Source organism: Apium graveolens, chromosome 3 (genome assembly GCF_009905375.1).
Source record: "Apium graveolens cultivar Ventura chromosome 3, ASM990537v1, whole genome shotgun sequence".
In the NCBI taxonomy this organism is placed as follows: Eukaryota; Viridiplantae; Streptophyta; class Magnoliopsida; order Apiales; family Apiaceae; genus Apium; species Apium graveolens.
Genome location: NC_133649.1, coordinates 48,259,591 through 48,275,941, shown reverse-complemented (window position 1 = coordinate 48,275,941; position 16,351 = coordinate 48,259,591). Strand labels below are relative to the sequence as shown.

At 32.8% G+C, this 16,351-nt stretch overlaps 1 protein-coding gene across 5 annotated transcripts; it reads left to right on the top strand.

Annotated features, from left to right (window-relative positions):
* The first annotated feature begins 9,077 nt into the window (after positions 1-9,077).
* Positions 9,078-14,940, top strand: LOC141712244 (transcription factor bHLH153-like). Of its 5 annotated transcripts, none has more exons than XM_074515111.1 (6): positions 9,078-9,329; positions 11,903-12,009; positions 12,807-12,872; positions 12,979-13,044; positions 14,200-14,247; positions 14,586-14,940. In XM_074515111.1, exons 2-6 carry the CDS (start codon positions 11,914-11,916, stop codon positions 14,712-14,714), a joined length of 405 nt encoding a protein of 134 aa, XP_074371212.1. In that variant the 5' UTR covers positions 9,078-9,329; positions 11,903-11,913; the 3' UTR covers positions 14,715-14,940. The 5 variants fall into 5 exon arrangements, with proteins under 5 accessions (XP_074371212.1, XP_074371208.1, XP_074371210.1 ...); XM_074515107.1 differs by having other exon boundaries at positions 9,082-9,329; positions 11,884-12,009; XM_074515109.1 differs by lacking the exon at positions 9,078-9,329 and adding an exon at positions 10,529-11,165 and having other exon boundaries at positions 11,884-12,009.
* Positions 14,941-16,351: the final 1,411 nt, after the last annotated feature.

Below are 16,351 nucleotides of genomic sequence, written 5' to 3'. Positions count from 1 at the left end.
AAATTCTGATGTGTATACTGACTAAAGCTGTTATCAGACCTTGAGGATGGTAAAGCTACAAGGACTGTAAGTTGTAGTTATCTAGTCAAATTTTCATGCATTTGTACTTAATGTTTTTGACATCATCAAATATCTGTTAAACTTATATATTATGCTAATTTATAAGTTGGGGGAGATTGTTAGATATATTTTTGATAATGTCATGACTAATATGATTTGTGTTTCGTTTTCAGATCTTACTTAACAGGACAAATGAGTACTTAACAAGAAATCAGTACTTATACTGAAGTCAGAACTTAAGATATCAGAACTTAAGTTGTCAAAACTTAATTTATCAGGAGATAATATCGGGACTTAAGGAGACTTTCAGATAAGGAAGGCGGCTGATTGAAAGGAAAGAAGATCAAGACAAACGCAAGAAGAGATATGCATGAAGAAGGAATTCTATGAAGAATAGAATACTTGGAAGAAAAGATAACTAGTTGATATATTTTAGGAAGCAGAATCATATTCAATATCAATTAGAATTTATCTTGTAACTGTGTAGTATATAAACACAGATATAGGGTTTACACTATAAGTGTTATCATAATTGAAGTTATTATTCATTGTAACCCTAGCAGCTCTCGTGATAATTTGTTCATCACTGAGAGAGGACAGTTCCATATTATAACAGAGTTTATTATGTTAGATAAAATCTATTTTCTGTGTTCTTATATTAGATTTGATTGTGATAAACACTATATTCGACCCCCTTCAACAGTGTGTGAGATCTAACACACTTTCCAGAAGAAATTGAGCTAAAGTCTCATATTATGCCCTTGGAGCTTGCTTAAGGCCATAAAGTGCTTTGTCAAGCCTGTATACATGATTGGGATATTTAGGATCTACAAAGCCTGTAGGTTGTTCAACATATACCTCTTCTTCCAATTCTCCATTGAGAAAAGCACTTTTCACATCCATTTGAAAGAATTTAAACTTGTTGTGAGCAGCATAAGCCAAAAAGATCCTTATGGATTCTAATCTAGCAACTGGTGCAAATGTTTCATCATAATCAATACCCTCTTGTTGAGAGTAGCCCTTAGCAACCAGTCTTGCTTTATTCCTTGTAATTATGCCATCACTGTCAGTTTTGTTTCTGAACACCCATTTTGTACCTACAATTGATCTGTTCTTTGGTCTTGACACTAGGGTCCAGACTTTATTTCTTTCAAATTCATTTAACTCTTCCTGCATTGCTTGCACCCAATCAGCATCCTGAAGAGTTTCTTCCACTTTCTTTGGTTCAGTCTAAGATAGAAAAGAATGATAGTGACATTCATTTGAAGTTGCAGTTCTAGTTCTGACACCTGCTTCAGGATCTCCAATGTGTATGTGTTTTAGTCCACGTCCTTGTAGATGGAAGTTGATCTCTAGAACTAGATCCTCCCCCATGATCCATGTTGTCTCCATCAGCATCTTCTGATGCTCCCCTATAGTTATGCTCTCCGAGACTTCAGAATTTGAATTTGATTTTTCAGGAGTTGAAGAATCAGAGCTTCCATTATTATCAGAGTTTGGCTCGTCAGAACTAGATGAATTAAAACTTGAAGAGCCAGTAACAGGTTCTGATGCTTCTCGAGAGTCTTGAGATGTGGTAGGATCTTTAGCTTGCTCCCTCTGGACAGGTGCATTTTCCTTTGGAGTTGTTACCATAGTTTCAATGACATCAGAATTTAATCCATCAGAACTTACAGGATCAGAATTTTCAGGATCAGAATTTAAATCTTCATTCTTAAATCTGAGCTGATCATTATCATCAAAATCTTCAAGTCCAGTAATCTTCTTATCATCAAAAGAGATATTGATAGATTTCATGACAACTCTTGTTCTTAAATTGTAGACTCTGAAGGCTTTTGTGGAAAGTGGATATCCAACAAAAATTCCTTCCTCAGCTTTTAGATGAAATTTTGGCAGCTGCTCAGGATGAGTCTTAAGAACAAAACACTTGCAACCAAATACATGAAAGTATTTCAGATTTGGCTTATTATTCTTCACCATCTCATATGGTGTTTTTCCATGCTTGTTTATAAGTGTAGCATTTTGTGTAAAACAAGCAGTCTGCACAGCTTCAGCCCAAAAATAGGTTGGTAGCTTTGCTTCATCAAGCATTATTCGTGCAGCTTCAATGAGAGTTCTGTTCTTTCTTCCTACAACTCCATTTTGCTGTGGAGTTCCAGGTGCAGAAAATTCATGTTTGATTCCATGATCTTTGCAGAACTTTTCCATGATTGAATTCTTGAACTCAGTGTCATTATCACTCCTTATGATTTTAACAGAACCTTTGATCAATTTATCCAGCTGCCTGAAATGATCAGTTAGGATAGATGCAGTTTCAGTCTTCTTGTGCAAGAAGTACACCCATGTGTACCTTGTGAACTCATCCACTATAACCATAGCATATTTATTCTTTGCAATAGATATGACATTGACTGGACCAAATAGATCAACATGCAGTAGGTGATAAGGCTCAAAAATTGATGACTCAGTTTTGCTCTTGAAAGAAGATTTTCTTTGTTTTGCCTTCTGACATGAATCACAAAGGCCATCAGGAGCAAATACTGTTTTTGGCAGTCCTCTCACAAGATCTTTCTTTACAAGCTCATTTATATTGTTGAAATTTAAATGAGAGAGTTTATTGTGCCAATTCCAGCTTTCTTCAATTGATGCTCTACTCAACAGAAAGATTGCAGAACCATCAGTACTTGTTGAAAGTCTGGCTTCATAAATGTTACCATGCCTGTATCCTTTCAGAACCACTTTTCCTGTAGAAATACTTATAACTTCACAGTGTTCTTCAAAGAAATCCATATGATAACCTCTATCACAGATTTGACTTATACTCAACAAATTATGTTTAAGTCCTGAGACAAGAGCTACTGCTTCAATGATGACATTCCCAATATTGATTTTGCCATATCCCAAAGTTTTCCCAATGTTGCCATCTCCATAAGAAACTCCTGGGCCAACTTTCTCCACAAAATTTGATAGCAGGGCTTTATTTCCAGTCATATGTCCTGAACATCTACTGTCCAGAACTAGGATGTTCTTCCTGTTGCCCTGCAATCACAAAGACCACTAAAGGTTAGTTTTAAGGACCTAGACTTGCTTGGATCCTTTGGCCTTTTTAAGTTTGTTAACATTTGCAGCGGATTTAATATCAGATTTTATGCTAACATTTTTCTTATCAGTATTGACAGTATCAGAGTTTGCATCATACTTTACACTAGAAGGAATTAAAGTAACTTTCTTCAAAGAAGGTTTATCTGATAATAATCATAGTACAAACTATGATATTCCTTACAAGTATAAACGGAATGCCATATACTACCACAATAAAAACAAGGGTTTTGTGCCTTAAACCTAACAGACTGACTCTTAAATCCTGACTTAGAAGGTAATGAGTTTATATTCTTATTCTTCCTGCAAAAAGAAGCCAGATGGTTAGAGTTTCCAAAGTTATAGCATTTCTTTCTAGGAGCATTAGGAACAGGCATATAATTGTTGCTTTTATTCATACCTTCCTTTCCATTCCTATTTTTCCTAACTTCCTTTACCTTGTTTACACTGGTAATTTCTTTCAGCTTATGTTTAAGCTGCTTCTTTGTCATTAAGCCTATGTTAACTTCAGTTGGTTTGTCCTGTTCTAATTTGTCAGAAGTTGACTCTGCTATCACTTATGTTTCAATATCTTTCATCTCTTTAGAATCAGACTTTACAGTTTTAGCCACAAATTTAACAGGATTTACCTTTGGCTTAGTAGTCTGTTTAACCATAATTGGCTTAACTTGTTCAGTTCCTTTTTCACTTTTCTCATCTCCATGACTTAAGCCCTCTTTCCAGTTTCCACTACTTAGTATATCATGAGTTGCTCTGTCAGAGTTAGTCCAAGTCCTGATAATCTCTCTTTCCTTTTCTAACTCAGTTTTTAGAGATTTATTCATTTTTAGCACTTCATCTCTTACATAGAAAACATCATCCCTATCCTTCTGAGTTTGATGGAACATAACTAACTCTTTTTCTAAATAATCATTCCTCTTTTTAAAAGCAAGATTTTCGGAAGTTAATCTTTCACATGTTAAAGTTTGATCTCTATAGCTAATAAATATGGTTTTAAGATATAATCTCAACTCAGTAATATCATCAGTATGAAAGGCATAAGTTGTTTGAGGTACCTTTTACTCAGCAGCATCAGAACTGCTATCAGTATTTACCATTAGGGCATAGTTCTCCTCATCTTCAAAATCTGAGGTATCTGTCCAGCTTTTCTTCTTTGTGACAAGTGCCTTGCCTTTATCACTCTTTCCTTTCTTGCATTCAGGAGATATGTGGCCTTTCTCACCACAGTTGTAATATTTGACATTTGAGTAATCTCCTCTGTCAGACTTTCCTCCTTTACCTTCAGATTTTCTGAAGCCCTTCTTATCCGAACTTCTACCTATCTTGGAAAACTTCTTTCCTCTTCTGAATTTTCTGTATGTTATCTTTGTGATACCCTTCACCATAAGATCACACAGCTTCATCATCTCTTCATCAGCATCTACTTCAGGTAGACTTTCAGTTTTTGAATCATCATCATCAGAACTTGATGATTCTAAATCAGACTTTATGATGAGAGCCTTTCATTTTCCTTTCTTTAAGACAACCACTTTGGGGGATTCCTCCTCAATGTTAAGAGCAACTGTTCTTGACTTTCTCCCATGTCTCTTGCTTCTTTGATCCATCTCAAGTTCATAAGTCTTGAGCATTCCATAAATTTCATCAAGAGTAGTTTCATCAAGAGCATAGTAATCTCTTATAATAGTAGCTTTCAAATCCCAACTTTCAGGAAGAGCTAAAAGGAATTTTAGATTTGAATCTTAAATATCATATTCCTTGTCCACCAGTGATAGATCATTCAAGAGTTTGACAAACCTGTCATATAAGTCAGTTAATGACTCATCACTTTTTGAGTCAAAGTGCTCGTACTCTTGAGTGAGTATAGTCCTCATGTTTTTCTTGATTGCATCAGTTCCCTGACACCTTGTCTCCAAAGCATCCCATATCTCCTTTGCAGTCTTGTAGTGAATTACCCTATTTGACATGACATTATCAATGGCACTATGCAGCAAATGCTTTACCTTTGCATCATTGGCAATTAATGAGATATCTTCAGCTGTGTATTCACTTTTCTCCTTTGGTATGGTCTTTGCTGGCTGATCTGCAACTACAACAGAGAGTTTGGTTGGCTTATGCGGTCCTTCATTAATTCTGTCAAGGTATTCTGGATCTGTAGCTTCCAGAAATATTGCCATCTTCACTTTTCATATGGGATATTCAGACGGTCTCAGCATGGGAACCCTGATAGTCTCATATCGACTATGGGTTTGAGTCTTTGGAGTTTCTTCAATTTTAGCGGGTTTGGTTGGATTTTCTGCTTCTTCAGACATGATTGTTTTGGATCTTTACTTTATGTGTGTTAACAAATAGACTCTGATACCACTTGTTAGGTCACATAACACTGTAGAAGGGGGTTGAATACAGTGCCGAATACAATCAAATCGATTTAAAGCACAAGTAACAGAAAACAGATGTATTCGATATAACAAACTCTGTTACAATGGAACTGTTCTATCTCAGTGATGAACAAATATCACGAGAGCTGCTAGGTTACAATACATGATCTTTTCGATGATCGTAACTCCTATAGAGTAAACCTATGTTTGTGTTTATATAGACACACAGTTACAAGATAACTTCTAGTTGATATGGAATATAATTCTGTCTCCTAAAATATATCAATCAGATATCTTATAATTCTTCAAGTCCTTGAACTTTTTCCTTGAATATCTTCTTCTTGTATTAGTCTCTATCTTCTTTCCTGTAAATCAGCTTCCTTCCTTAACTGTAAGTCCTCCAGTACTTAAGTTCTGATATCCATCTTCTGATATTATCTTCTGATAATCTAAGTTCTGATATCCTTAAGTTCTGATTTCCAGTAAGTTCTGATTCCAGTAAGTACTGATATTTCCTGTTAGTTAAGATCTGAGAACTAAACATGAAACATATTAGACATGAAATCTCAAATATATTCAACATGATATATGTCATATAATTAAAAATAATTTTTATTTATTAATAAGTTATTAAATTTATTCCTCGATAAAATTGTATTTTTCAATTTCTAAAATTTGTAAAAAATGAGGTTATACTCAGTCAAAATATGATTAACTTAGCTGGGAAGAAGAATTAAAAAAACAAATAATTTGAGATGCAGAAAGTGAAATATTAAATATAGCACGTCGATCATAACTAAGATGTACTTATACTAAATAGTAAATAGTGTATATGTTAGGTTCGTAATTAACTGTAGAGGGGTTAATACAGTTTATACAATCAATTTGACAAAACTTCAACAGAATCAACAGTTTTTATATTAACAGATAAAAACTGATTACAAACATACTTTCTCAAAAGGATGAACAAATATCCTTCAGAGCCGTTAGGTTATGCGAATGATATAACAATGTTCGCAATACTTATAGCATGAACCTAATATGTGCTTTATATAGAGCACATCTACACAATCAATAAGGAACCATATTCTATTACAATAAGGAAATCTATCCATGTATAATTTCTTCTTAGATAAAATCCATCACCGCCTTAAATTCCTTCTTTCCTTTTCCTTCTCGAATATCTACTGTAACAGCCCAAATCCGGGGTCAAGATTTGGTGTTACTAAATAATCTTTACATAATACAGAATAATATACAATGACCCCTTAACTCCGGATCGTTTACAGGTTATGGTATGAAACAAGAATCTAACCTTCTAAAATTTACAATAACTGAAATACAAGTTTAAATACCTTTGTACTAATTCCCTTGTCTTATTTTTGTAACATCTTCATCCTCTTGCAGAGGAGTTCTTTCTAACTTCTGCTGTCTATTAAAAGCTATTCACTTTTCTCTTCATTTGTTTCTGAAAGAATAAAAAATTTACAAAGCAAGAGTGAGCCAAAAATGCCTAGCAAGTATATAACTGATTTCCAAATATCAATAACAAAGGACATTTTCCGGACAAAATTTTAAATAACTAATAAACATTTCTATTTATTGGAAGGAGTTAAGCGAATATCCACCAGCCATTACCAACCTTTAACTAGAAATCAGAAGTGACGAGCAATTCCCAGATTCATCTCCTGAATCAGAGTTTTGTCCGGTTTTATAATAATAAATTTTTTTTCCTAGAAGGAATGTCGTTAATGGCGATCAACAATAAATTAGACTGGACACTATAACCAACATATGCACTATAACCCAAATATAATAAATAATATAATAATATGATCATAATGATATAATAAATAATATTTTAATTTTAAAATAAATCCAAATTTTCTTCCAATTAATTTTAAGTTTCCGATTAATCCTAATTTGGTAGCGTAAGCGATCTGATCCCAATTTTTTTATAACACCGACTAAAAGTATTATTGAGTTCAAAATTTAAATTATCCGCGAGTACATCACATGTGATAAGTATTTAGAGCGATTGGGGTTAGTTCCGTTATAAAAGGAAGGTCTATGTTTGGGGTGTAATCGAGTCGAGCCGAGTCGTACACTGATAGGTTAACTCGAACTCGATTGAAAAAGTTGAAATTCGAGTTCGACCAAAATTTCAATTTCAAGCTTGAAATTAGGCTCATAAAATGTTCGATATGCTCGAGTTCAGCTCGAAAGCTTAAATTGATTTTAGTAAATATTAACAAAAAATCGAAATATGATTGGTTCGGTTTGAATTCAAATTTAATTAAATATAATATAAATAAATATAATATAAAATATTTAAATAAAAATGTATTTATAATATAAAAAATTAAAAATAACGAGCCTCGATAAAGCTCGCGAACATCACGAGCCGAGTAATTTAAAGCTCGAATTTGACTCGGTAAATAATTCTAAAAGCTCAAACCCGCCTTAATTATTACCGAATCGAATTCGAATATTTTACGAACCGGGCTCAGCCAACTCGCGAACACTTTGGCTGGTTTACCCTGTTAGTTCATGCTACAAGGTACAACTAATAAATTTTAGGGTTAAATGCACTTTGCACCCTGTTATTTTGTTTCAAAAACAAATATGTATCAAGGGTATTGGAAACCGAGTTTGTACCCCTCAACTACAACCCGCCAATTCAGAAAGCACCCCTTCGACGATTATTATTAAAAAAATAAGGGGTAGAATGAGAATTTCAGTAAAATATTAACTAAACTAAATTTTTTATTTTCCAGATTATATTAAAAACTGAATTTATTATTATAGCTATAAAATAATAACTTTAAATTTTTTGAATAATATTATATATTTGAGTATTGAATTTTAGTTATATTACTAACGCCAAAAATTATACAATTCTACCAAAATTAAATTCAAAATAATTTTTTATTTATATTTTAATTATATACTTAATTTAATGTAATTATTTCATTTTAAATTCTTTGACGTCGTTATGATTTTAAAGTGCATTTAATGAAAATATTCTGATCAATATTAATATTTTATATACAAGAAATCAATTTTATAAATATTTTAACTTATTTTTAAAATTCTAAATAAAATTTATTTACATTTTAAAATGAAATTCCTGTTTTACCCCTTATTATTTTAATTATAATCTGCAAAAGGGTGCATACTGAATTAGTAAGTTGAAGTTGAGGGGTGCGAGTTGTATTTCCGAAAGTTCCGGTACAAAATTGTTTTTTCAACTTTATTTGAGGGTGCAAAGTGTATTTAACTAGAAGAAAAGAGTTGGGAGAAGCTGATGCTCCTGATCTTAAAAGGTCTAATCAAAATAAAATTAAAGGGTGTCATATTCAAGCACGGTAAAAAGAAGGTGAATCCTGTCAAAAAAAAAAGAAGGTGAATGAATTAAACAGCTATATTTTCTGCCTATCTCACTCGCTCATAGTTGTACATTAGCTGTCAGAATATACTACTACTAAAAAGAAAAACAAAATAAATTGCCCACATTTTCATTAGTAATGGAGTATTAAGTTACAATCAACATAAATTAATTGACCCTTATACTAGTACCGTAATAATAGTGCACACTACACACAACACTTTCAAACTCCCTTCCCTCCTCTCTCATTCATTACTTCTTTCTCTCACTCTACAAACTCTCCAAATTCTCATACTAAACTTGAGCTCAGTATCAGACTTAGAGCCTACTTGTTTTTATGAAAATAGTTGATTGAACATACCCAGAAAGCATTGTTGATCATCTGTAATGCAAAGCCTACATTCAAGGTAAATTTTATTTACTTTATAAAAAAAAGATTCATTCGACTGAGATGTGTTATCTTTTTCATGCTTATAAGCTATGGAACTGCTTTGATAATATTTCTGGGCTGGAATTTGTAGCTTCTTAAATTTCAACATATGTTTAGTTAAGGTTAAAAGCAAACTAAGAAACACAAATTATATTTAATTGCCAAAAAGTTATACTCCTACTTGTTTTTAGTTTATAGGAGTTGCATATTTCATGTACGACATGTCATATGATCTGTTTGGGCTCTGTTATAAAATTTATTTGTATATTTAGTGAATTTGCATGTTTGTGTAGTAAATCTTTTGAAATTAGTATATTAGTGGCTATGATAATTTCTGACTATAATCGAGGCCTATTGGTGTATATTCGATTTTATATTTGCACCTATTTCTCTTAAGCAGATAATAGAGCAACTCCAAGAGTTTGGTCCAAATTTGAACCTAACCTCGGCCCAAATTTGGACCCAATCTCTCTCCAACTCCAACAGTTTAAATTTCGGTCTAAATCTTAAAATATTTGTTTAATTATTTTAAGGTCTTATAATAATAAATATATTATTTTTGTATGATATAAGATATTATCTTTATATTTTTTGTATTATTATTAATTACTTGTTTTATTTTAAAATTGTTAATAAATGAATAATAGAATTATAATTAAACTTCAAATGGAAAATAGTTACGGGCAATATTTTGACTATTTTGGAGAAAGTCGATTTAATTTGTCGGACTAAATTAATAATTTAGTTCTCATCGCATTTTCATTTATGTTGTGTTTCAAATTAAGTTTTATGTGTTGTAATCTTTATTTTAATGTTTGAATGTATTCGTAATTTGAATTGAAGAAATGAAATGATATTTATTTAATTACGTTTAAATATTTTTTTAATTTAAATTATTATTTAAATAAATAATAATAATATCCTAATATCGGTTAATTGCATTTATAAATACCCGAAATCAAAACTTTATGTAATAAAACTAAAAGAAATACATTAAAAACTATTATTTTAATCTCGGTCCAAATTTGGACCGAAATTTAGGCCACTGTTCAGTGAATTTGGACCGATTTCGGTCCAAATCGGTCCAAATTTGTACCTTTATGCCACTCTTGTAGTTGGCCTAAAGGAAGGATTTTGGTATTATTAATTTTTTTAACAACAGTGTGTGTTATATTGAACTTTTTAGTATATGAAAGTGCTTAGGCACTAAACAAAGATTATAAGATGAAATAATTTTGTATAATCAAGTGTATGAATGGTACGCAATTGGGAATGGGGGCCGCTAAATTAATTATAACTTTGATTTATGTTGCTCTCAATCTCATTCACATAGTCAGGAGAGGAAAACTAGTTTCATGCATTTGTTACTTTAAGACTTAGATGGCCTCTGACAGATGGCAGAGCCATAATTTCACAAGTAGAACAGGACTTTATATAGATATAGGAAGACAATAATGAATTCATTTGACCAGTTGATGTTTAAGTTTATGCACTGTAATGTCCTTCTTTTGCCAATATAGCAATATCTACTCTTTTTTCTAATGTAGTTGCTGTTGAGTTTCCTAACAAATTATTCAATATTGGTTGTCTGTTTCTGAGTTTACAATCATTTTAATTGTGATATCATACTTCATTATATTATTTTCAAATTGATGTTCAATTGTCTGAATTATGCCATGAATTGTGGGTTGTGGCCCTGCTTTTTTCTAAACCGGTGGTCTTTCTGAAAAAACCCTTTATTTTTCATAATAGAGATAAGGTCTGCTTACATCTTATCTAAGTCTAGACCTCACTTTGGAGGGAGACATACGGGGTATGCTTTTCGGGTTTGTCTAGTAGTGACCCTACTTGAGTTGTTCTTTGACTAAATCAATAGATGACGTAGATTCCAAAAATGATTAATTTTGGCTAACCGATGGCTGTTTGTTATGAAGTTTCTGAGGTTGGTTATTTGTGCCATATGTAGTATGGATGATGACAGGATAAAGAAATAGTTTGTTTTGAAATTATATCCATCTACTTGTGATGCTAGTTGCTATGTATTGTTGATTAAATTGGAAGCCATGAATATAATAAGATCATCACAAGGTAATGAAGCATGCACTGAAGGTGGCACAGTCCTGTCCGTGAGCATTGAGTTGATAAATTGTATTTGAATGATATACAATATACTTAGAGAACAAACATTTGGATAGAATAAATAAAATTATTTTTTAATTAGCATATGGTACCAGTCCTTATAAGCTATGTACAATCCAGAAGTAAGCTCTTATGTAGTAGGTGGCTAGTTAATTTGTTTAATCACCATTTTTAAACTTGGTTAGGAAGATCTAATCAGTATTATGACATGTAGTTCTTGAAATGTTGTTAATATTATGCTAGAATTTTGTTTAAGGAAGCTGATGGAAACAGATGCAGAATAGAATTTGATTTCCTATTTGTCATCATAATATCTTTGAGTTCATCTAGTGAAGATTTCGTGTTCCTACCTTCTTCCCATTCCATACGTATGACTTCAAACACTTACACAGCTAGGAAAGAATTGTAAAGGTGTAAAGACGATGCAACATAAGAGAAGCCCCATTTCCATCGACCAGAGCAGCCTCTCTTCTTTGACAGAAAAACGTCATAAGACTTCTACATCATTATCCTCTAAGGTATCATTCTCTGTCTTTTTTTCAACATATTTCTTGTATAAAAGAGTACAAGAGAAATTAATGTTACTTGGCAAGAAAAAAAATGAATCTTGTTCTGTAAATCTTGTCAATATGGGGATTGAACATTAAAGTTGTCTTTCACAATTAAGATGAATTTAATGCAGAAGAAATAAAGTCAAGTTCGTTAGCTTGTACTTGTGAAGCATTATTTTAAACAAATATATATTTAATCCACAACTTTGCTCAAAATCTTAGTAACACATTTTTAAGACTATATATATATATATATATATATATATTGTCAATATGAGGATTGAGCAGAAGCCTTGGCTTTCCTAATCAAGCTGAATTTGATGCAGAAGACATAAGGTTAAGTTCCTTAATTTCTATCTTGTGAAGCAGAATCTCAAAGAAATATGTTTTTAATCCACAACCCTCTTAACAATGTCAGTAACACATTTTATGGACTTGATTTTGGTTAGGTTTTTTATGACACTCATTCTCAAAAATATGTAAAAAAATTGGCACCTTTCTAGTCAAAGGAAGGATGTGAGTAGTTATTAAGTAGTCATTCTAAGAAATTTATGTGTTATGTCCTATAAACTATTTGTCGGGATCCCTGACTCTTCTAAGTAGAAGATAATTTATCGTTGTTGGTTTTGGCGTGTTTGTGAGGTATTATTTCGTCAGATTAAGCAAAAAAATTGCAATCCTTTTATAGGAGTGGCATGATCTACTTTCACAAGTTCAGTATATTGTTATTTTTAAGATGTAGATAAATTTTTTCCTGGTGACAGGAGAGGAAAGAGAAGATTGGTGAACGAGTTATGGCTCTTCAGCAGCTTGTTTCACCTTTTGGGAAGGTACATGAAACTGAGAAATGTCAGCTTACTATTGGAATCATGAAGAATAGGAGAATTATCAAAAACAAATTGTTAATGTTAAACTGTGTCTTTAAATTTCATGCAGACGGATACAGCTTCTGTCCTGCTAGAGGCAATGGACTATATAAGCTTCCTTCATGAACAAGTCAAGGTTTCGTCTTCTATTGCATTTTGTAAATTGTTACACATGTTATCATCCAGTCAGAGAGTTCCCTAATTAAATTTGTCCATTTCCCCCTCTTTTTTTTTGAGAAAATGCGCGCTTTTACTTTTTTTCTCTTGTGCTCACTCGACAATAACAATTATTTACTCGGTTGTAGTTGGATGACATCTTAATCCTAATATTCAATCTCTGTAAAATCTAAAGCTGGGGGAGCTTATACAATTTTTAACTATAAGCTCAATAATTTATTAAAAAGGAACTTTGGGCTTATGAATAACAAGATTGTGGTTGATTTCTTAAGAATAGAGGCAATTAATCTTTAGTAATTCAGTAGAGTTCTGGGGAAATATACTGTTCTCTAAAAATGAGCGTATTTATTGGCTGTCTTGTAGGCAGGCTATCATACTCATTTAAATTTTTATATTTGTCCGGGGGTGTCTATAAATTCTTGTATTTGTGCCTAATTTAAAAGGCTATAACCAATTAGGCTTTCCGGTGAGCATTGACCTAGCTGCTAACAAGCAATGTTTTCCTTGACAGATTCAAAAATTTATCTCCTGTTTTATTATAGGTTACCCCAATTTATTTAACTTACAGAGACAAAGCCCTGACTTCTTAAACAGAAACACTCCATCACATTTTAAAGTTATGAAATTAAAACTGAGAAAAATTAAGTGATACCATTTATGGACTTTCTCACTTAAAATGATACTTGTTTCCCTTAACTTCAAATCCTTCTTGTTGTTCCCCATAAATCTCCTCGTAATCACCTTTGAGTAGTAAAGTTTTTAAATCTAAATGTTGATACTGCTTGTAAAAGTCATCCTCAGAATTGAAGAGGATATCCCTTAGAAGTTAACGCACACCTCCTTGTTTCCCCAGAAAACCTTTAATGATCAGCCAGACATGTACATTACTAATTATTTAAGCTTAAAAAGTCATTATTCTTTATATTGTTCTTTTCTTTCTATGGAAATGTTCGAGGACAAACACATTACTAATTGTTTAATGACGAGTTGTGAAACTTAAATGTATATCATTCTCAGATAATGGTCATGTGCCAAAGATATTCTTGTGCTTGTGACGATTGATGAAGAATTAGAATTCTGATTTTTTGTCAGTGACAATTCTGATTTGTTTCAGGTGCTGAGTGCTCCTTATCTCCATAGTACATCAGCTAGAAATATACAGGTAAGGTTTCATCAGTCAGAAGGTTCATATTAATAGCCTATTACATTCAAGTATTCCGTTAAACATCATTTGGTCCACTTCCTCGTCATGCCTTCTATTCATTAAGTGGTGATGTCATTACCTTCATCATAAGTCTAAATCCTTTCGGATTTGATAAGCCTAAACTCTCTTGAAACAGATTATTTGACGTGATCTCACAGTGCACCCAATATCAGATATTACGTAATATATCCATACAGGGAGTTGTGTTTAATCATATATATGTGAAGGCGAAGGGCGTTGATCATGACTTAATGACCTGAAATTATGTAACTTGATGTATGTATATTGTTTTGAAGGAATCGGAATCATACAATTTGAGAAGCAAAGGTTTATGTATCGTGCCAGTATCTTGTACTGCTGGTGTTGCTGGTACCAACGGTGCTGACATCTGGGCTCCTATCAAGACCAGTTCTCCAAAATTTTAGTAGTCTAGCCTTGCATGGACTTTGAACAGTTCAGTGAAGTACGCACTAGGTTATTATCAGCAGAGGTTAATTAACTAAATTTCTAATAGAAGTTCTCTTGATGAACACTGTGAATGTCAGCTGTGGAACTAGAAAGACCCTTCTAGTTCCCGGACCTTCAGAATTGGTCTGATGAGATGTACTGTACGGTTTATATATCTATATTTGATATTGATTTCGCTATCAACTTATTTCTGTAACTACATTTAAGCTAATATAATTTAATTGAATCTCTTCATCATAATATGTTGCACAGCTGAAGATTATATCAGGTAACCCATTATAGTAAGTACATAAAATCCAGTATATTGAAATTCAAGCATGCGATAGAGTATTATTTGCAAACAAATATAGATGCAGTTACTACAACTTATGATCAGAGTTAAGAGAAACATAGCTTATATAGCTTTTAGGTTTTTTTCCGAAAAAAAGCAGCAAGCAGGGACTAGTAAACACATAATAAACATCTAAGGAGACGGTGTTCCTTCCGTGGCTTCTTACTGCCCACCTCTGCCCCTGTAGGTGAGTAAATAAGGTGAATTCGCTGGAGAAGCAATTAGAGGTATTGTAAGGGGTGATACTGATGGAGACGGAGAGGGAGAGGGAGACGCCATAGAGGGGTTCATGGCACTTTTTCTGCAGCATTTAGTCATGACTACATCATATCTATTTCCTCCTTTCTCCACTGTTGTCATTAGAAGGATCAGTACTATAGCTATCTGTTTAACCATTATATATCTGTATAAAATCTGAAATTGGTTATGTTGAGGGTTACCTGAGAGCTGACATTAAATTTATAGTAGATGATATATACATTATTATTATATAATTAGTGTGGCAGAGCTATTTTTGTCCTTTGCAATTTAAATTTGCAGTAGTATGCATTTGAACATGTCAATATGTCATTGTACATGACAATAAGATAGTAATAAACGGAAGACTGTTTCAGTTTCAAACTAACCCGATTAATACTATTAAGATGACTATCACTGGCGGAGTTGGGCTACATGCAATTGAATATATTTGCATGACTGGGTTAAATTACATTTAACCATTAAATTCATGTAATTAATATAATATCAAACAAAACATCAAGATTATAATCGAAAGCCAGTGTTTCCTAGTAATTTAAAAAGCCAGCATTTGTGGATATCTTACAGAAACATACAACTGGACGAAAGCACAAGAAGATCAAAGGCAGATAGCAACTACTTAAACAAGTGTACTGCCAAACACACAATGAACGTTTCTATAATAAATTCTAGGGAGAGGCTCTTCCCGCGGTGACCTGCCCAGATCCGCCCCTGGAGGCAATGTAAGAGGTGATTCTGAAGGAGATGGAGTGGGAGGAGGAGACTCTACAGAGGGGTAAAGGGCACCTCCTTTTCTGCAGCACTTAGCAGTAACATTTCCAAATCTGTTTCCTCTTATATCTACTGTTGTCATTAGAAGAACCAATATAGTAATTGTTAATCCTATGTGTGTAGGCGTAGCCATTATCTCTTCACGGGATTGGTAATCTTGTGTATGTTGAGGATTAGTATATATTAGCTGACATCTATTTTATATATAGTAGTCGATAGAGGACATATACTCAA